Genomic DNA, 21,567 nt, shown 5'->3' on the forward strand with positions numbered 1-21,567 from the left:
TGGATTTCAGGAAAATAGCTGGAGTGTTGAGTTGTATTTATTCACAAGGAGAACAAAAGAAATGTCTTTCTCATGGCTCTACGAGGCTGATGCTCATACAGAAACAGTGTCTTGACTCAGAGCGCCAGACTCCCTCCTGAAGAGTGTGCCGACAGTTAAAGGGTGCTTAATTATTTATTTGAATTTGTGAAACTCTTGAGTTCAGATCCATGTGACTGTTTCCTGAACATATTGTGATCTCTGAATGTGACAAGCAGATGCCTCTGATGGTTGAGCAAACAGCACTTATGAAAGAGTTCTTTCTCATGAAATGGCAGATACATCCTGCAGGCAGTGGTGCTCGTGTCCTGCTATTTGTAAGTCTTCTCCGCAGAAATAATCACTGGGAGGCCATGCCAGTGAGAGGGGATGGAAGCCAAGGCATGGGGCAGTGCTAGGAAATGGGAGCAATAAATAAAAACAGAAAGAAGGGATACCCTGCAAGTCCTCTTTTTTTTTTTTCTTTTTTTTTTTCTTTTTTCAAATGATTTATAGGGATGCTAGTGCAGATTCCATGATATCTTTCTGTTTGCGGGGTTGTGGCCCTTGCTGTTAGGATTGCATGTGTGTGTCTGCCATGTGATGGGGCTGCAGCTGTGCAGCCTCTCCCCCTCCTTCCTCCCCTCAGATCCCGGCTGTGTCCGACACTGAAGCACTATCACTTAAAAATGAAATCGGTATTTATAACTCAGCGTATTCTAATCAAAGAGAGTGAATTATGTGGTGAGATAACGTGTGTAAAACACTTAATATCTCGAACATGAATTGCTTTTCCTGTGAATCACATGCTGTGATGAGGGAAGTAAAGCTCAAGGGCAAATATTTGGAATACCTGGATCTTTATTTCAATTAGAGATGACTGGCTGAAAAGGGCAACTGAATGTTTTTCATGAAATGAGAAAAGTATCAATCTGTGTAACTAAAGTGTACTGTTTATTAGGATGCATCAGTCCTCTAAGTACAGCAGTATCATAAAAATTTACACTTTAGGGTCTCAGTAGATTTTCACTTTTCAGTGCTGTGGTGTTTATGCAGATGAACTTAAAATAAAGACCTGGTAAGATATTTATGGCAAAAGGATGCTTATGTTAAATCACGTTTGCAGTCATAAACGTACTCTTGTGATGTGATCAGCTTCCCATTTTCTCAACATTATCTACACTGGTAAATAAAACTCAAAAAATCTATTCCTGTGAAGCAATCTTTCTTTTGTATTCAAAAAACCTTTGGTAGCTTCTACCTGTTCCTTTTGACCAATGGGGTATTTCTCTTTAGGAGTGTTTATAAAGTTTCATTGTAATTCTCTGTTACTTTTTTTTTTTTAAATTTCTGTGTGTTGGTGTTTTTTACATCATTTGACTTAAGAGAATTCTCTTTTATATTTTTCAGGTTCAAGCCATTTTTTCCATTTCAAGTATTGCCACCTGATGAATATGAAGATCGAGATCTCTGTATACAGGATTTTCTATTGACAGAAGGTCGACTAAAAGTCACGTTAATTGAATGTACAAGGTATGTACTGTGGTCTTTTGCTCAATCTTGACTAAGCAAGTATACATTTTTCTTAAGTTTGTAGTAATTATAGCTGTAGGCCTGTTCTGTTTCAAGAAGTAGCAGCTTTGGTGTTATGATTGAGCTCTGATCAAGAAATATATATATTTTTCTTAAGTAAAAACGAGCAACCAAAAGTTGCAGTAAGTTTCTGAAGCACTTCTACATTGTGTGTGGGCGCATGCATTTGCCTTTCATTTGAATTTTGCCTGGTTACAAGCTAATTGTGCCTCCTGTTTTGTTTTGTTTCTTTTCCTTGTTGGTTTTTTGGGCACACCAAATCATGGATCTCTTTCCAGGACAGTATAAATGTTGTAATTATCCTATTGTATTATGTTGTAAGCAAAGGGAAATAATTGTCTCACTCGGTCTTACTGAGATTGATCCAAATAACTTTTACAAGGCATTATTTATTGTCTCTGTCTTGAACAAAATAATTGAAAGAAATAAAATCTACTTCCTTCATTCATTAGAGAGAAAACCATTCTGTGTAAAGCTGGAGAAAAGGTGTGTGGGCTTTTGGTTTGTTTGGCTTTTTTGTCAGACCTCTTAGTACTTGGTTTATGTTAGATCTTATCCTACTAGTGCTTAGGCTTTGATCTAGTCATGTGCCCTTCTGCTCTTTGTGAACGAAACTCTGGTTTGCAGCAAGACTTTTTTCTTAACCTGTTCTTTTCATTGCTTGTATTACCATATGAGCTCATTTTTGCACTTTTTTCTGTAACCTAGTACAACTGTTTGAACTATATTTGCTGTACTAATGTGGTTTATCAGTGCTATGGATTTCCAGAAAATACTCTTCTGCTTCTAAGGATTTTGTGGGCCATAGCTGTGATTATTTTTTTGTAATAAAATTGCTGCTTACATGTTTCCCTAGCTTTGTGATACATTTCCTGTGAATGGCCCAAGAGTACCGTGGCACACCTTGGCTGCTAGGAGCATTTCCTCTTTACCTGTACTAAGTAAGGGAACTCATGATCTCTCTTTGTAGGTAGTCTCCAATTTTAGTCTAGTAGTGAGTTCATTTTTATTATAAGAAGGCCAAAAATAACTCCCTTAAGGTGTGTGCAGTTGGTGTTGATTTGGAAAGTAATTTTATTTAATACTATTTCTTGCATGAATCAGAAACAGTGCATCATTGCCAAGATACAACTAGAGTTGTGTTTCTTTCCATTACCTTTTAGAAGCCAGATTGCTCAGTTTGACATCATCATCTGCCCCCTCAGTATTTTCAGCTGTCACAGATGCTTATCAGATGGCTGGGAGAGGATGCAGTTGCTGGCTTGTCAGGTCTTTTGGGCTTCAGATCTGACTTAATCCGACTGTTCTATGCAGCTTGGAATTTCTGGACACACACTTGAAAATTATGTCTCAACAGACACCTCTCAGTTCAGATGCCTGACTCTTGGTCCTAATTACTATTCCACAGATCTTCCTGGTGCCCCATCCTTTTTTGAACTAACATAGAGTCCCCCTGTGAGTAAATATTCTTGCTTACTTCACACCTGAAGATATTGATGAGGTAGATGCAGAAACACACGCAGGGATTTTGGTGGTAAAAGAAGAAATATGCAATATATGCAAAAGTAACAATGACAGAATTTCCATTTTTCATCACTGCAGTATGTGAGCTGGTGTGAAGGTCGCCTGGGACCATTCTCAACATTTTTTTCTCAGTGCAGCACTATGTGCTGAAATACAGAGCTCTTTCACTCATGTCTGCCTTTGGGACCCGAAAAATTTACTTGGTGGTCATTGTTGTTCCAAAAATGAAAGTTCACCTTAATTTCTGTGTGTGCTTCGGTTTTGCTCAGTGCCCCAGAAGGTTTTTATATTCTCTCTCAGTACAGTAGCTATTCTTTAACTTCTGTACAGAATTTGGAGTAGGATTCTTGACTGCTGACGTTGTATTCTATCTAGGCTAGTAACAGAGTTCTGCTACTTGTTCTGCTACTTCTCCTGCTTAAGTCTGAAGTACAGCGGGGAAACTATACTGATAAAACATTAGCAAACTTTTTGTATTTTATAAATGTCTTAATTTCATTGTATTCTTCACACAACCAAATACCTGCACTTTTTGCACTTGTTTCTTTTCTAATTGCAGGCTTGCCTGTGTTAATTTTCTTGCAGTCATACTATTAACAAAAAATAAACTTTGCACATTTTAAAAATTAAATTAAGGAAAGGATGGGAACTTTGATGTAAATAATGAGTATGTTTTGCAAATTTTTGTCTGACCTGTTGAAAATGTAAGTTGCATTGTACAAGTACAATGATCTACAGAAATCAGTTGTTGCAAAAATGCTGTTATTACCTTAAATTTCTAAGAAAAGGGGAAAAATGAAGCAACATGCTGTTAAATCTTGCTGTATTATATTTTTTAAAAGATGGCCTGTGAAGAAAGTCTTAAAGGCTATAAATTCTGATTATATTAGGTGAGAATACTCTTCCAAAGCTATGCCACTAAGTGGGCTTTCTAAAGTAGCATTTGTTTCAATACAGTGTCCTTTGTGGACAAGGAAATTTTCCTCAGATAGTTATTCAGTAAAATACCACAGAGCGCACCTGGGACTGACTTGTTACGTTTGGAGTTTTAAGAGTTATTTTCCTTTTGTCTTCAGGTGGACATTAGTGTGTAGCAGTGGCACCTTTTAAGTATGTGAATATTGAATCTGCTTTTGACATTCTTAAAATTTGGGAAATATTCTGCTTATTTCAGCTCCTAAAATACTTACAAATAGGAAGGCCACTGTTCAAATAAAAAAAAAAATAGGAAAGGATTGTAAAGGAAATAAATTCAGCTTGTTACATACCTGGTAACAAATAATATGTTACTAAAGGTTGATGTGTTCTTTGCCCGCACATAGCAGATTCTTGTTAAATTTGCAGATCAGCACTTCAGCATCATCCTACAAAAAGCAGGGAAATTGATAGCCTTGTTATTCATCCTCCTTTCTGGAAAAATAGAAAGACGTGCTGAAGTTCTTGGCTTGGCTCAGCTTGGGAGTTGAGGTGACCCCTCCACATGCTTCTGTTGCTCTGTATCAGAGGACAAACGCTTCCTGTCTTGCAGTCATCATAGCACTCAAACCGGAAAGCAGGACAGCTACAAACAACTGTTTTCATGTCCATGGCTGCTGTGTTGAATCTCTTCTACCTCGTGCTTGCTTGCTGCGGGGAACCATCCAATTTAGAATTGGGGAAGGAATAGAAATTCACTTTCTGTATCCATGTTTAAATTACTTAGGTGGTAATTTAATCACACTTACTTATTGATTTAATTGTAACTGGAGTTAAAAAATTCATTTTAGGGTTTTTTTCATACACTTTCATACTGATTTCCAAACCTTAAATCTGTAGGGTATAGGTATCTCCTTAATCTCTGGTTGTTTTGGGTGTATTGTGACACAATCGTAATGTCACTCTACCTGCAGCTGTGTTATAGAATACAGTGCCTCTGTTTGCATATTAATGGTGATATTATTCAAACAAAAAATTCCTTAGTGTTGTAGCAATTGATTTCCTATTAGTCTTTCTGAAATTGGATTCCAAGCTCCAGCATGAAGCGTCCACAAGCCGGTGATGCTCTTTAAAGTCCAAATGTGTAGTTTTGTTGTCTTGTGGTATGTTTCTTCAAGTTGGGTGTTGGTAACCTAATCTAAAGTGAGATCTCATTATGGTTAATTGTTTTCCATGTGACTTATGTTAAGGTTCTGGCTGCAAATTATGTTTTCTTCCTGTTGTGAGCTACCTCCTGTCCTTGTTCTTCTATCTTAGTTGTCACCAGTACAAAACTGCTAAATAGCTTGCTGTGCTGATATTTTAGAGGGACAGTAAGTACTCCTGGAAAATTTCCTGCAGAGTGTGTCTATCTTTGTATCTCTAACCACATTGAGTAACTGTGTCTTTGGTCTATCAGCTTCATTGTCTGCTCCCTCCCCCCCTTCTCTGTCTTGCTATACTTCCCTCCACTTTGCAAAGCTAAGAGGAGAATTTCTACCGCCCTGCCTACCTTGAGGATAACTGCTCACACCTTCCTTCACTACTTCTGTGAAGTTATGTGACCAGAAGATGAAATGTATGCTACCGATGACCAGTTGTGGAAAAGCTTTAGTGAACTGGCTGATGAGTGTGAGATGGATTGTGGCAGACAGAGGAAAAACTGTTACTCAAAAGCAACTACTAAAAGCAGAACAGAAAAGCCACAGAGAGTTGCTGGGGATGGCTTAAAAACAAGCAAAGGAGGCATGAGTTTATCAGTTCAAGGAACCTTGAACAAACTTAGTTGTGTCCAAACAAAGTACCTAATCAGTTGGTTCTGGAGCTGGATTTCTGCTTACAGTAATCAAATCAATACTGTCTAGACAAATGAGTGCTGAAGCTCAAGCTGGAGATGAGGATGACAGCTGCCGTTAGCCCCGTTTCACTGTAGCACGCAAACTTTACCTCTGAAGATGGGGTTATGGGATGGAGCCTCAAACTCTGAACGGAAAACAATTGATGCTTGGTAAAGCAAGTGTACTGGGTAGCAACACAAATGTGTCTTCCCCTGTTATCTCACATGCATTCAGGTACTCAGCTGAAAAACACTGAAACAAATTCTTCCTAGAGAGACACAGTAAAGAAATATTTAACTCTCCTTGCTGCAGTGCAATCTAGAGAGCTGTTTTCCCTTGGGATTGGCTTAATTTTACCAATTCAAATTGTCGGTGAAAGTTCTTTTCAGTAGCCTTACTTAATTTTCAAAGGCTAGGCACTTTTTGATCATAAATATTTAACCTAGAAATGTTATTTAACAACATAAAGATAAACAGAAAATTGGCATGTTGTTCTGACAGCTTTTGTCTATGTCATCTAAAGACTTGTGTAACACATTACAATCACAAATAAGATACTTTGTATGAAAGCTTAAAAAATGTCAGACGTATATAGAAAGTTTGGAGGAGAATTAGAATCTAATAGCTCTTTTGAAAGAGTAAGATTTATTTGAAGTTTTTATTCCAAAATATTTGTCTGCTTCTGGCTATTGTGAGATAAGCTGTGTACAACTTTATTGCTGTTCTATAGCCTAAAGGTTATTGTTTTGTTTCTTCTGTAGTACTAATATCTACCTGAAAAGCTTTATAGCCTTCTGGAATAGGGTATCATGCACGAAGAAGCACTCTTGTTTGTCATGAATGTTACAAAAAAATCCCAGTTTAGTGAAATAGAAACATAAGCAGTAGTAAACTGTGATTTTAATCTACAGTAACACTCTCTTGAACGGAGAGCTGCAGTATATTGTGCAGTTTAGGACTACAGTGGAAGGCACTTGTGGCTATTGTTGCTTTTTAAAACACCAAAAAAGTCACTCTTTTGTTCAATCAGCAGACTAGTATTTTTCCACACTTTATTAAAAAAAAAAAATAAAAGGGAAACGCAACAGTGAAAAACCAACCAAACCAAAAAACCCCAAGCTAAAAATTTTAAGTGATATTTGATATTTATTCCACTAGAGGGTGGCAGTGTCTTTCCTTTGATATAAAGCTGTGCCTGTGGAATCTTTTCTGTGTGGACTTCTCTGTGTACACATTGATAATAATAATAGAGTGTATAAATGAAAAACGGTGAGTTTAATAGTATAGGTGGGATATACGTAATAGCATTACAATTCTTACTCTAGGCTTTTCTCTTTCAGGTTACTTATGTTTGGATCCTATGAAAGAGAAACAAATGTTCATTGTACAATGGAGCTGAGCAGTAATGTTTGGGAAGAAAAATCAAGAAGTTCTATTAAAACGGTAAAAAAAGGGTATAATCTTTGCATATTGCAGTATGTCTTATGCTCTTAATACATTCTCTAGAAAGAGTGTATCTTTCGGACAATCAAATGGGTGATAGGGTGGTTTTTATTTTGGCTCTAAAAACATAACAGACCAGTTATTTACTTTTTAATCCAAAGTATTTCACTGACAAATTGACATGTATGGATAACATTATGTTCAGTTATCACAACTGTGCTTGAAAATGTGCCTGGTTTGAATATATTGTCAACTGTCCATCTGCATTAAAACAAATAATGTAAAATATGCAGTTTTATAGTTCTGTTCTATTTGGGTGGGGCAGTGTTTAGAAAAGGGTAAGATCCCCGTCTCTCACTGACCAGTAGCTTATTCCCTTCTGATGTGGGTGCTGAAGACACGCGTGAACAGAAGGGAGCTCATGCGACTGACTTCCCCCTTCTCCCCCTGCATTTTGTGAAAATTTTTTTTAGAGCATAAGAATCCTACCCTGTCTGCTGAAGAAAACTACTTTTACAAGTGTCTGCAAATGTAGAAAGCAGTAGCATTGGTGGAATTGTAAGCGAATCTTTTACTAATTATCATACTTGATTTTAGCAGCGTACAGCCTACAAATTGCCTTTGTTTTTCTGTGTGTGTGAGGATGTGTTACCTTTTTCTTTTCTTCAAATGAGGTGTAATGTATGAAAGAGCCTTTCAGTTTCACAGTAGAGTGATATTGTGGTAGTCATCAAATTGAATTTGGCTTATGCTGAGCAACAGGTAATGCGCTTATTGGAAAAAAAAACAACCAAAAAAAAAAAAAAAACCAACCAACAAACCCAGAAGCTTTAAAAAGACTTTATGTTAACAATTGGTTTCATGCAAAGAAATCCCTGGAACAAAGATCAATGTCCTGCATTTTACCTTCTGCTGTCTGAGTGCAACTAGCTTAGGCCCTGTGCCTTTATTATATCTAACTGCAGTTGTGTTTGGAGACCACCATCATTTTCCCACCAGAGCAGCAAGAATTCAGAATTTCAGCATGTTGTTCAATTTCTGCAATTAAAGTCCACTTTGCATTGTTCTTAAAACTCCTTGGGACACATACTATGATACCAGTTTTCAGCTTACTGTATATTATGTTTTTCCAAAAAGGTTGTACGGCTGAGCAACAGACATGGTGAAAAGTCAAGTGAAACACTTGAAGGGAGGGTAGAGGTTCACCTATGCTCTCTTTGGAACCCGTAACACTGGGTGGCAATTAGCTTTCTGAGTGGGGAAGGACAAGCAGGGAGGCTGCAGCTGCAGTGCAGACAGAGACACTTCAGAGAAGAACAGCTGGAGTGTGGTTCGGCAGTCAGACTTCATAGAAACTAATGGCAGCTCAGGACTACCTTCTCCAGAGTTGTCTCTGTCTTGGCCCCCTCAACCTGCTCCTAAGGCAGCCGGGGGTGTTTGTGTGGTTGCAAGTTAGCCATGTCAACTCCTTGAGCTGGCTTGCTGCATGATAGCTCCAGTGCCAGTGGGAAGGAGAAAGAAAGGTGGGATGGCAGCAGAGGTGGTGGTGTAGTGTTCCAGTGGTCCCGAGAGGAATTACTGAGTTGTCTAACAACTTCTAGAGTTAAGCTTTCATTGAAGCAGTAGGTAGGAGGTAGATTTGGGTAATTTATTTTCAGACTTTTTTTTTTAAACTGTTTTATGCAGCGGGTTTTAATTTTGTTTAACTATTTCTGGCTTGTTTTAATCTAAAGGTTTAAGCCTCTTTGCATGATCACATAAGGATAAGGTAGGAGCAATTCAGCCAGTAGTAGTAGTCTAGCCAGTTCACAGTCTTAACTCTTTCCTAATAATAATTTCAAAATTTTAAAGAAACAGGCAGTACTGTCAGCGTTCAAAAAACGATTTCAGGATCTGGACCCAATCCTGCTAATACTTATCTGAATGATCCCTTTGTTGGGATAACCTGTGTACGAATCCATGCACATATATATCTGCAGGGCTGGTGCTCTAACAACGAAGGTGACAGTATGCTTATTTACCATTATGCTTCTCTGGATAAATTAGCTTATGCTTATTTTTAGATAATTTTGAGTAGCAATATTGGAATATATTCTTTTCCACTCTAACAACCGAAGAGGAAAGAAAAAGCACTCTGCAGATAGCATGGCACTGGTGTGTTTATGACAGCAGATGGCAGTAGGACTAAACTTATGGAGGATGGAAAAGCTCCTTTTTAAAACTACAGAAAAGTACTCAGGGTGAGACACTCAAGAGCTCCTTTTCCATTTCAGCATCTAAAATGAAAGGGCAGGTTCTTAAAATTTCTTAAGTTCTGGGAAATCTGTCCAAGCAGGGTTTTCTATGCAACTATGTTGCAGTCCTTCGTTAAGCATCGATCAAACATTGCCTGCCAGAGAGCAGAGACTCCTTGATTGGAGTAGCTGCATCTCTAGCTCTGCTGTCAGTAAGAAGAATTCACTGTGCTCAATCACCTTGAACTTTAGGCCACTAGGTAGGCAGCCTAATTTTAAGATCATGCTTTTGAAAATGTTGATATGGTAGAATATGGAAACTGACAATTAGCTACTTGCAGAACTACTTTTTGTTTCTCGCGTTGTATTTAATAGATATAGTGAAATCATGGAAGTCTCTTCCTTAGGAAATCAGGTTAAACATGCAAGTTAAGTTACAAAAATATGAGGAGATCTTGATGGGTGGCAAAATATTGCAAAAGACCCTCAACAAAATAAGAAGTGTTGCTAACAGAATTAACATTAGAACGAAGTTATTTTTCTGAGAAATGGTAATTCTTTGAATAGTTAAATAGAAAGCTATAAAGAAAAGGCATTGTGGTATTTTCCAAACAAAAAGTGTACTTGTATCTTAATGATGATTTTTAGCTCTAATGCAATGTTAACCACAAGGCAGCCGATTGAAATACTTAAAAGAAGTATTTCATATTAGAAAGATATTGATGTCCACATGTGCAATAGTTATTTGAGATGAAGTTGTTAGAATTAATAAAAACTTCAGAAACTACAGAGTAAGGTGAAGTAAAACGTGGATAAATCTGTTCTGGTTTGAAAGCTTCTAAGAGTCTCACATAGGTGTGATAATACATCCTCTGATTCAGACTGTGTTCTGCAATGCTCCCGAGGAAAATTCTTGTAACTTTCTATACTTCCTGGCATTTTCATTCTTTTTATTATGTTAGTAATAACAATAAAAGATTAGACAGGTTTAATACTTCATAATGAATTTTGGCAAGACTTTAATCTGATCCCATTATTTATGGAATATTAGTAGGTGTCAAAATCGGTTTTGAAAGAAGATGCTGTGTTATTGAACATATCTGGAGCATTATTGAAGTGTCTGTTATAATACAAAGGTATCTTAGGCTTCTAAGCTGTTTATCAAATCAGTCTGAAACACCAATAAGACTTCAGAGAGGTGATTTGGCACATTCCCATGTAACACGTGTAAACTTCTTAAATATCTTAATTAGTAGTGCATGCTGCTGGAATTAACATTAATCACTGCATTGCTGTGTGAAACTTAATTATGTGTAGATAGGATGTAGTAATTACCGTTAGCAGCATTGGATTACTAGACAGGTGTTCTATAGCTAAATAATTCAATATGTTTAAATAATTAGATATATGTTTGTAGATATTAAATGGAAGCTATGTCATAATTGTGAATGGTTGTTTCCACTGAAATGTCAGTTAGCAATGTATCTGCAGCTTTTCTTGTAAGCTTGTTTGTGTTTGTTTTTCTTTTTTAATAGAAGTTCAGGAGCACAAGAGAATTGATCTTGAAATAATCAGGTTAGATAATCTAAGAAAAGACCTTTAAATTCGGGTTTCAACTAATACCTTGGCTGAGGTGGTACTGTAGGAGTAGCCACAGGTTTGTATTCCTAAAGGTAGTAAGCAGTGTTGGTTTTGTTGATTGGGGGTGGTTTGTGGGTTTTTTGTTGTGTTTTTTTTGTTTTTTTTTTTTTAGATTGTTTGTTTGTGGTTTTTTTTTTTTTTTGGAAACCTCTTCTGTAGATACTGACAGAAACTACATTTCATATTCTGCAAAGTAAAAATTTCCATCTAAAATGCCACATCCAGTAGCCCATGGGACTATACTTTTGCAGCAGTTGTCTCAGAAGCGTATACATATCCTCTGAAGTAACATAATAATAGAAAGAATTAAGCATCCCACCCCTCTTTGTAGGAATTCTTCTTGATGTTTCCTCCACTTCATTCTGAATGTTGTGGTCAGAACTGGAGTAACTGAAGGGGAAGACCAGTGACACTGTCTTTCAATATTGAACTCTGAATTTGTACATGTATAAGCATACACATCCATAGGCCATGATCTTCGCTTCTTTTGGTGAGCTTATCTTGATGGATATGGGCTTTTATAGGTAAACTGAATGGTAACTTTGAAATTGCTGTAGGCAGGCTGGTTGGTACCTGTTTATAAAAACAAAGCAATATCTCTCAGCCTTTCATAAAACTAAATTTCCTTTATCAGGGATTAAGGGAAACTTAAAGGTATTCCAGTACTGCAACATATGAATATAAAATGAGAAATGATGTAAATCAAATGCAGCACCTTCTGAAATGAGTTGCCTGAAGATACTAAACTATAATGTCAAAATTTGAAGCAACTGTGAAGCATTAATTTGTAAATACATGGAGTTAAATGCCTCACAGTTGGCATTTCAGTGTGCTTATTTAACAGCCTGCCATTTCAGCATTTAATCCTATCAAAAGAAAGGAGGAGGATTAAAGCAAGAGAAGCTTTTTGAAAATGTCACTTTTTATGAAAATTCATGATCTTGTAAAATTTGATAATATTTGTAAATACAATGGGGAATAGTTCTGAGATTTGCGCCTTACATAATATTCTGTAATCCGTCTTTCAAATAAACTTGAAGGCCATCAGGATTTTTTCAGTCTCATCCTAAACACTTAAGCTTTCTGACTTGGGGCTTCAGAAAGCTTTTCTGTGATTTAATGAGACCTTCTGTGAAAATGCAGTGTAGTTCTTTACTGCTTAGAGACTATTGAATATGAACAGTTAAAAAAACAAACAAACAAACAACAACAACCACCAAACAAAAAAACCCAACCCACTAACACTAATTGTTATTTTATTTTTTTTCGGTGCATATATATTCAGGCAGTTGTTAGAACCAGATGTCATCACTGTAGTCACAGCTTGACCTGATACTTCTTGCCTGCTTGTAAACCCTTCAGAAGCTATCATGTACTGCATCCTTGGGCACACGAGCCCTTACAGGTAGAAAGCAGCGCTCACCACACTTTACTGCATTTGGCAGCAGACAGCACTAAATGCATCGTGTGCATCCAAGTCTGTAACTTTCCATACATGCACCTTCTTTATCCTGGTGTCGGAGCTTGAAATCATGATCCTTCTGAGCTTCCCCTGGAGTTCTGCGGAGATTGACTGCTTGCAATGAATCTGGCTTGCTGAGAGTTTCAAACTTAAAATACCAGATGATAAGATTAACAAATAAAATAACTTGAGCGAGCAAAATCTATAATGAGCCAGGGCTTAATGCTCTGTGTGTGCTTGCGCTTCCCCATCCCCAACTCTTACTTTAGGAGCTGCCAACAGAACTCATCCATAGTACTCAAATTTGGGAAGAGTTCTCCTGCAGCCAGACGCTTGACTTGTGTAGTGAAATAAGTCTGTTTTGAAGCCACTTAATTCCTGTCTAAATCTCGGTTAGATTTTGTAATTGAGTAGTATTGCAGCTGCTGGTGGTGATACTGCCTATTCAGTTAGGGTCTCCCAAGTTGCTATTTTACAGGGTGTTGCACTCTCTGAAAGAGTACTACCGACTCCCTGGTTCATCAGAGAGTCATGAAAGAGGCACAAGCCTTTTAGATGGCTGCGTTGGCTGAATTTACCATTGTAAGACCTCTCTATATGACTGGTCAAAAATTATGTAAAATTTCAAGCACGATCAGGGATTAGTTCTGTTCTTTTAATGCTTTTTACAGAGCTGATAACATTCATATTTGCTGTGTGTTTTTTCCTTGAAGGTTACTCAAGTAATAACCAACCTGTAGTACAGATTCTTTGAGTTACCTTTTAGTTGCCTATCTTCCATATCCTCCTGGTAGTACCCAGTTTGAATAGCAATTGTAGTTAAAGAGCATAACAAGAAAAGCTTAAAACTTCATATTTTAAATATAAAACCATTACATAAACACTACATGATTTCTTTTCCTTAAAAATGCTTGTAAAATCTAAGACGGGCATGTTGGTTTAGTGTGTCACTAGATGTGGTGCTGATTTTTTTTTTTTTTTTTTTCTGTATTTGTGTCATATGTTCTGCTGCATGTCCAAATATTGGATGCAGGGAAGAGGTTTAAGTAGGTTTTACAGCTGCTGTTTCTCATTTGCAAAGAAATTGATTTACAATGATAGCTGATCTTGCTAAATAAATAGATGGTTGATGCATGAAAGCTAACTTTGTTTGTATAAACAGAATGGCCTATTGTAAGAGAGATAACAGTGTTTTATTGACCAGAGTAAACAAAGTGGTTTCTGGGTAATTCAGTATATTTCTGGAATGACTTTCTAAACTGTTTTGCTACATCCTATTGCAAAGTTGTCCGGCCAGATGAGCCAGCAGCTCGGGTTGGTGGCTCCTGACGTGGCTGGAGTGGAGGGAGAGGGATGGGGGGGGGGCGGGCGGGCGGGCAAGTCCAGGCCTCTCCTCTCTTTTTGAATGTTACTGCTTTCCTTAGTGAATCACATCCGCAAGTTTTGTTTTCTAAAGGTCATATGTTTCCAAAATAGCCGCTTAGTTTGGAATGTGGTGGTGGTGTTATTTTGTGTATGTGGGTTCCGAACTCCTAAAACTAGAAGTCTCATTTGCATTTTCAAAAATCTGTTTGTTTTTTTCTTTTTCATTTTAAATTCAAACCTTTTACTGTCATGTTTAGCACCAAACATTCTCTGTCAATTTGGGAAATTTTCACTCAATTCTTTTCCACCGAAACACGTGAGGAAGATAAACATTATAGACTTTTAAATGGAATTATTATATGGAGATTTTTACTCACTGACAGGCTGGCTGAGTGTCCCCTATCCAAGGCACAAACTGAGAGACTTAAAATTGAAATCCACAGGTATTTACAGCTACCTTTGGAAATATAAGCTGTTGTCATTGTCATTGGTTTGTAGTTTGTTTTTCTCTTTGGTCTTCTAGTTTTTAAATATATTTTGTTGGAGCACCTTTATACAAGTTAACCTCTTCTTAATGTACTAGGTTTTTCCTTTTCAGACAGAGAGATTGGGATCCCTTCCTATGAAGGAGATAATAATTGGACTGAAACTAATTTACCGATGTTTCTCTACCACATCAGGACCTGACCAAGTAAACTGTCAGAAACTGTTACCTTGTGTTGGTGAAGTTTTGTCTCCCAAAATAATGAATAAGAAGGGAGCCTGTGTTTGAATGTTGAATTACTGAACAAAAATGTATCTTCTGGGTTGTAATGTCATAAAGAGAGAAAGCCTCGAGGGAGGGGATAGAAAGAGTCTTGGAAAAAGGGGCCTGTGGCTATGAGTAAAAATACGTGTTAAGAAATAGTGAGGTGCTGGCACTTGGTGCTCCTGTGCTCTCCTAAAACCAGGTAACTGAAAACCTGTGCGAGGCGTGTAGGGTTTGACCCGTGATGAAGTAGCAGGACTTCTGTTTCTGACTGCAAGTTGCTCACTGGTAACTTGGCTGTGAGTTACTCCCACAAATAGTTCATTCTGTGGAAGTTCATCTTGCAATTAAGGAAGGGAAAATGACATTGTAGTTTCTGCAGATTGTCAAGGGATAGGCAGGTGCTTGTAGTTATTGCAGAAGAGCTGATGTTTAACTTCTGACCCAGTTGTGCCTTCAATAATCCGGTATTGCCCTAGGTTCCAAGTATAAACTATTTACCTGTTTATCAACTTTGAAGTGCAGTAATAACTACTGAGAAGGCTCCTTTTCTGAATACCACTTTATTCAGTTGCCTTGTTCACAGTTCTCAAAGTTTGAGCAATTAAAGCTGCTGAGTGGCTTTTTGCTGGAAGTTTATCAAGAGCCTGCCATTAGATCTTGGATTTAATTTTGGGGTTACTCTTTATGGGTTGTCAGACACCTTCCCATGCTCTCCAACAGTATGTCAAATGCTGCTACTGACTTTTATCTACCCTTGTTCTTCACAGTATTTATTGCTACTGTGGGCTGTATTGGAGAAGGAGCAGAGTTCATGTGTGCAAACAAATGTCTAAGAGGAGTTAACTTATTTTTAGCAGGATTTTACCCAAATGAATTATGTTGTTTCTTTGTTTTTGTTTTGTTATTATGTTTGGCTTTTTTTTCTTTTTTTAACCCAAGATGGCAGATTGAGTTTGGAGACTCTGACTCCTGCTAAATCACTAAAACTGGTGGATAACTTTAGCAGACCATTTCTTGAAGTAAAGTAAACCTTTTGCAGAGTGGCCTCCTGGAAAGTTTCTACTTTTCATTTGATAGTTTGAAAAAGGCATAACTAGACTAGGAGTAGTATCAACTATTTAGCAACTCATTTGGGTAAAATGAAAGAGCTGGAGTGAAACATAATGGTATAGGTTTGGCTGCTGAACTGTGCCGTTGGAAATGGAGATGTTCTAGGTGACAAACTGTAATGTAGGGAGCGGATGGATACAGCAGAGAGGTAGATGGATTGGTACTTACTAACTGATGTTTGTCACCCGGCGAGCAGGTTCTTCAGCACTAAGACTAGAGGGATGAATGAAATGAAGGGGTTCCCCAACAGGTTGGTTATTACAGCCTGCTGTGTAACTGAAAATGTCCTTTTGTTGGTAGGTCATCTGTCACTTTTGTAACAGAAACTTGCTTGGCTATTGTTATTGCTCACTTTTAATGCCTATAGGTGCATCAAAGTATCCAAAACAACTGCTTGCTTTTAGTTAATGGACATGCTGAGAGCTGATGGGAATTCGTGGCATTCATCTTTCCGTCTTTTCTTTCCCCTAGTTCCCCACTCGGAATGCACACTATACGTCAATGGGGAAAGGTATCCAGTTAATCTGCAAGTCTTTAGGGAGCCTGAAGAGGGTCATGAATACTATGGGCAGCCAGCAGGAATGTGCTGTGAAAGGTGTGGCCGTAGCATGGTTTGGACAAGCGTGTATTTTGCTTATCTGCTGATACCTGTAGGGTCTGTGTTCTTCTCCATCAATGGGCTCCCGGTCAGCAAGGGCTGCTCTCGCTTGTGGGCACCTGGCATAAAATGGTATGCTTTTTACACATCTGCTTTGGCATGCAACATACTATACATGTATAGTTGTGTAAGTGCAGCTGTTTGCATTGATTTTGTTTTTTCTTTTAATAATCAGAATTGTGAGTGTCTCTCTGGTTCGCTGTATGATTTATGGCCCTATGCATCTGTGCTCCTGTCTGGATTTCATCAGTTACCCTTCTGTTCTGATGAGTTTCTAGAGGAGTTTGTATTCAACTCTTCTTGAATGTTAAGTAAACGTTAATTAAATATACATACCAGTCCATTGCAATTTAGTGAGAAGTTGATGAAAGTAATACTTTTTCTCTTGGTTTCACTTGATTTATACAGTTGCTCTGCCTGTCTGTCGGAAATTGACTTTGTACCCAGTAATATTTTAGATAGTTTACTGCTCTTTTAAGTGTGGTTGAACTTGGTTTAAGTCTCAAAAATAAAGATTTTCCTGAACACAAAGAGCTAGGGATGGGAAGATACGAAAATGGCATCTCTGAGACAAACAGTGGTGGCATGCTGGCACTAAGGCGGTGTGGGCAGCTGGTAACTAACTCCTGGCACAAATGTAGTTTGGTGTGAGCCACGGCATTTCTTCTTTTAGTGTGCAAAAGGAAGAAGACAGCTTGTAGGGCAAATTGCTTTTCACAAAATGGCTTGTACATGAACATTCTCATTAGTAGAAGAAATCTCACCTGCCTGGTTCTGATTCTCATTTTTATATTTACACCAGCTAAATTAACAATTACATTAGCTTAAAGAAAAGCATAATCAGGTTAAATACCAGGAATAAATTTGGAATGGATATTTCTTAAGATATCCTTAATGAATAAGATATATAGTATGATAATAATTATTAGTATTACTGATTTAACTAACGAACCCACCATTCTTTAATGTAGGTATTTGATGCCCTTCAATGGGATGGAAATGAATTTTCATACACCACAAATAGTTGATATCTAGCGGTCTTAAATTTTGTGGTTGAAGTGTCAAAATACGGGCATAAAAACTGAGTGACTGCAAAGAAACCCTTTAATTTTGTGGGAGGAATTCCTTATTCTGAGTGTACTCTTATGTAATGTAGCTATTTTTATGAAGTCAAATGAGTTAAGTAGTTCAGATTCTTGGACTCGGGGTAATTCATTGTTGTAACATGTCATGTTTTACCTTTCTAAAATGCTGTAATTATTTAACTGAACATTACCTCAAAATGACTATTCGCTTTTCTTCCTTTCTTTCTCTTCAATCACATGCTGAAGCAGAAATTAGACATTTGTCTCAGCGTTACAAGTCTCTTCTAGGTCTGTCAGGGTGGAGCTCAACATCTGGAGGCAACAGTGAATGAGAATGACAACATAAATATGCCAAACACCATTATTTTCACTAGTTACTGTGGCTATTCTATGCCTGTAGAACAGGGGAAGTGAAATCTTGCTTCGTGGGCAAAAGTGCACGTTAACATAATTATTAGTGCAGAATAAGTGATTCTTCTTGCTTTTTCTTAAGAGTGACCAAGCATTTTAAAAATACTTTCAGTAATCAAAAAAAAAATAATGTATAAACAAGCATTTTGTAATGCAACTGCGGTGCGTGTTCTCCAAATGCTCTATAATGATGGCAAAGAGAAATGAGAAAGTAATATGTCTGAGCAGCGTAGCGATTGCCCTGGAAAAGCCTTGGGGATCAAAAATGGAATTGCTGATTCCCATCATACAAACGAAATGACTGAAAGGTCATTCCAGTGTATTAAGGTTAGATATAGCAGACTGATGGTCTGCAAAGGACACCCACGTATCGGAAGTAATCAGTACTGAATCATCATTTAGAAAATGGAGCATTTCCCTTAATGCAGTCTGTTAAAAGGCTGCCTCCATTAAAGTTTCGGTAAGATAAATAGAATTTTGGAACTATGAATGTCTTTATAGATATTTTAACCAAAAGTCAGTATCTTTAGATCTTTACTGATATAATCTGTTTCCATTTTTAGGTGCTTAGTTTGGAACAAGTATTATGTCTGCGCACCCTTAGATCCGTCTGTTAACTGAAGCTATGTATTTTCCCCAGCTGATGGAAGAAAACAAAACCAAAAAAGCCCTTAGAAATCTGAGGCCAGATTTGCAGAAAGGTTGTGGTTTTTAATTATAAACACAGCCATAAAGTTTTTCACATCTAAACAAATATATAAATATATATATACTTTATAGATATATGTATAAGTTGTGCATATATATAAAAATACATGCACTCAATCTATATAGATTTGTGTGTATATATGTATAAAGTGAAAAACAACAGTTGTTCTTCAGTCAAATTTAAATGGCAATCTCATGGCTGACAAATTGCCCATGCATTTTAAATATGTAGATACTTGTAAATACAGTAAATGACCCCTGAGAAATTTGGCTTGGCTTATCTGAAGTTCACCAGAGTTTACAGGTCTGATGATATGCAAGAGTCAAGAAATACACAGATGATATTTATCAGAGCACTTGCAGAAATCTGTTTCTAGGTTCCTTGGTAGTTAAATCACACATCTGTGGGAATATAGTAAGAATAGCTGTACAGCAGCTTGTAAACTAAAAATACAATCACTTTACGTAACAATGCGAACTACATGTGAAGTGAGCATAGGATTATGGTGTTTGTAACTTCATAACAGACAAACGTGGTCCATCTCCACTGTAATCTCTCCCCCTTTCAACCAGTGATTTTCACTGGTCTCAAATCAGATGCACATTTGTAATAAGTAGAGATGAAAAGACAGATAATCTATATGATTTCAGTGAGCTAATTAAGTCTGTAACAAGTAACTTGCTTAAATTATAAGTTGCTGTTGAGTCACATAGTGTTTCTGTGAAATGTGCAGTCAAAATCTACTGGAGTTGTATAGTGTGTTCGTAGGGGATATGAAAACTACCATGTGACAAAGTTGCTAATGGATATGGTACATACTCACATGTAACATGCTTTTACTCATAATTTTTTGGATCTGAAACCTATATATAGACTGTAGCTAAAGTTGTCCTCTCCGTGGACATGTATATATAAATAAAGAGTTTGGGAAATGGATGTGCATATCACAAACTACGTTGACAGCAGGGTGCTGAGGCTGTCCCTACATTAGCAAGTGGTGCAGCCCTGGGGGCTGAGGACGTGACTTCCACGCCGTGTGTGTTGTGGAGGCTTTGCTGGGGTCTGCTTCTGGTCTGCTCTCCTAGACTGACCACGGGTGAGCTGTAGGAGCGCGTCGTCCGGTATAGCTTCCTCTGAAGGGAACACACTTTGTGTGGTCCAGGAGCACTTGGTAATGCAAATCAAAGCACGTTAGGTGGAGACCACGGGAAGACCTGCCTCAAAAGTGCACACCTGGTCTGAACTGAAAAGCGAACGTAGGCATATGCTTTGAGCAACTGTTAGATTGCAAATTCCATCTTTGGTGTTGGCTGGCTTGCTGCTCCCATCCCTTTTGTCTCTCAAATGAGCTAATAAACTATTGAATTTAGTCACTGTCTTGCACGTGGCATGGAGATCCAACTGTAAAAAGTCATCAAGCTTTTATTTTTCTTCTATTCATGGAAGGCATAGTAAAGAAGTAACTGAGGGGCTGTTGAAGCCTGGGTCATGCTTCACCTTGGGTGGGGTGGCAGGTAGGTAGGTTGCTTGTCAATGGGTTTAGATTATGTAGTGAAGCTGATGCAGAAGTCATTTTATGTAAAGGGTCAGAAATTATGGAAAGAAAGCATTTTGCAGATTAGCAAAGAAGAAAAATAACTTGAAGGGCTCTAGCTGCCTATATGTTAAATATTTGGGAGGGGAGGAACTCTGGGCAAAACAGGATAGATCCAATATATATGACTCAAATCCAATAAAATAGCTCAAAATGGAAAAGAAACAGGTAGCGATGATGTGCAAATGAATATATTCTTCTGTCTAGGTAACTTGATTTCTTGTGATGCCTAAAATGAAACAACTACCGTTGCTTTGGTAGTCATTTACTATGTCTTTGAACTGTTGCTTTACTTTAGAGGGGTGAAGGTCAGTCCTGAGTATTTACTAAATGTGAATTTTGAGCGTGCTCCTGAGTTTTCTTAGTTGTGCTGTCCTGTTAAAGCAAGGAGGAGGTAGGCAGGAGTTTGTTGATTGGTAGGGTTGGGTTTTTATTTTAAGACTGATACAAATGTGCCTGAATTGCAGGCATGCAGTTCTGATCTGAAGAAGGGTCTCCACTGAGGTGGGGGGGTGAGATGTGTTAGGAGTGAAACACTGCACTCCGTTCAGCCTGGCAGCTTGGCAAGGCTGTGGCGAGAGCCTTGCTAGATAAGCAGCCGTGCTGGCAAGGAAAAATAAGGTGCTTGGGGGGAAAAAGTGTTCAGTTAGCCAGAATTTCTTTGAACGCTTCCAGTAAAGACGATACCCTAGGTGCTAGGAAGTCTATTACTTAACCAAACCAGTTTTCTAAGCAGCACTTAGAGATGTAATATCTGTTAATTATTAAAGGAGAAAGCAGGCACAGTAGTAAGGGAGAGCAAATAATGACTATTAGCTTGGTGCGGTAGACCGGGTGTGTGATGAATAACTGCATCAATTCAGCTGCATAAACAGAGAGCAGAGGATGTATGAGAAGAATAACACTACCGACAAAGTCATAGGAGGAGTAAGGTCATGGGAGTAGAGTAGCTGTAAGTATTTGGCTAGTGTGGAATCTTTAAAGTAACTGATTAATGTATCTTATCTATAGGTTAGAAACTCGCAGGAAATGTGTGGTTGTACTCTCAGAAACGTTAAACAGCTGGTTCAGGAGACAAATTGGCTCGATTTCAAGCACTTCTTCTCGTACATATATTAAATCTTATTTGGATTTTTTTTTTAAATGGTGTCTGGCTGGACAAGGTATCTGTTTGGTT

General features: G+C 37.8%; 1 protein-coding gene across 1 annotated transcript in view; it reads left to right on the forward strand.

The window, feature by feature from the left end:
• Window positions 1-21,567, forward strand: part of PDZD8 (PDZ domain containing 8) — a gene marked incomplete at its 5' end in the record, with an annotated part of 62,347 nt that overhangs the window by 18,947 nt on the left and 21,833 nt on the right. The window contains 2 exons of the mRNA XM_082486664.1: window positions 1,429-1,551; window positions 7,268-7,370. Of these exons, the coding sequence (XP_082342790.1) occupies window positions 1,429-1,551; window positions 7,268-7,370 (226 nt within the window). The remainder of the gene's footprint in view (window positions 1-1,428; window positions 1,552-7,267; window positions 7,371-21,567) is intronic.

This window comes from Vanellus vanellus (genome assembly GCF_965231255.1).
Source record: "Vanellus vanellus genome assembly, chromosome: 7".
NCBI lineage: Eukaryota > Metazoa > Chordata > Aves > Charadriiformes > Charadriidae > Vanellus > Vanellus vanellus.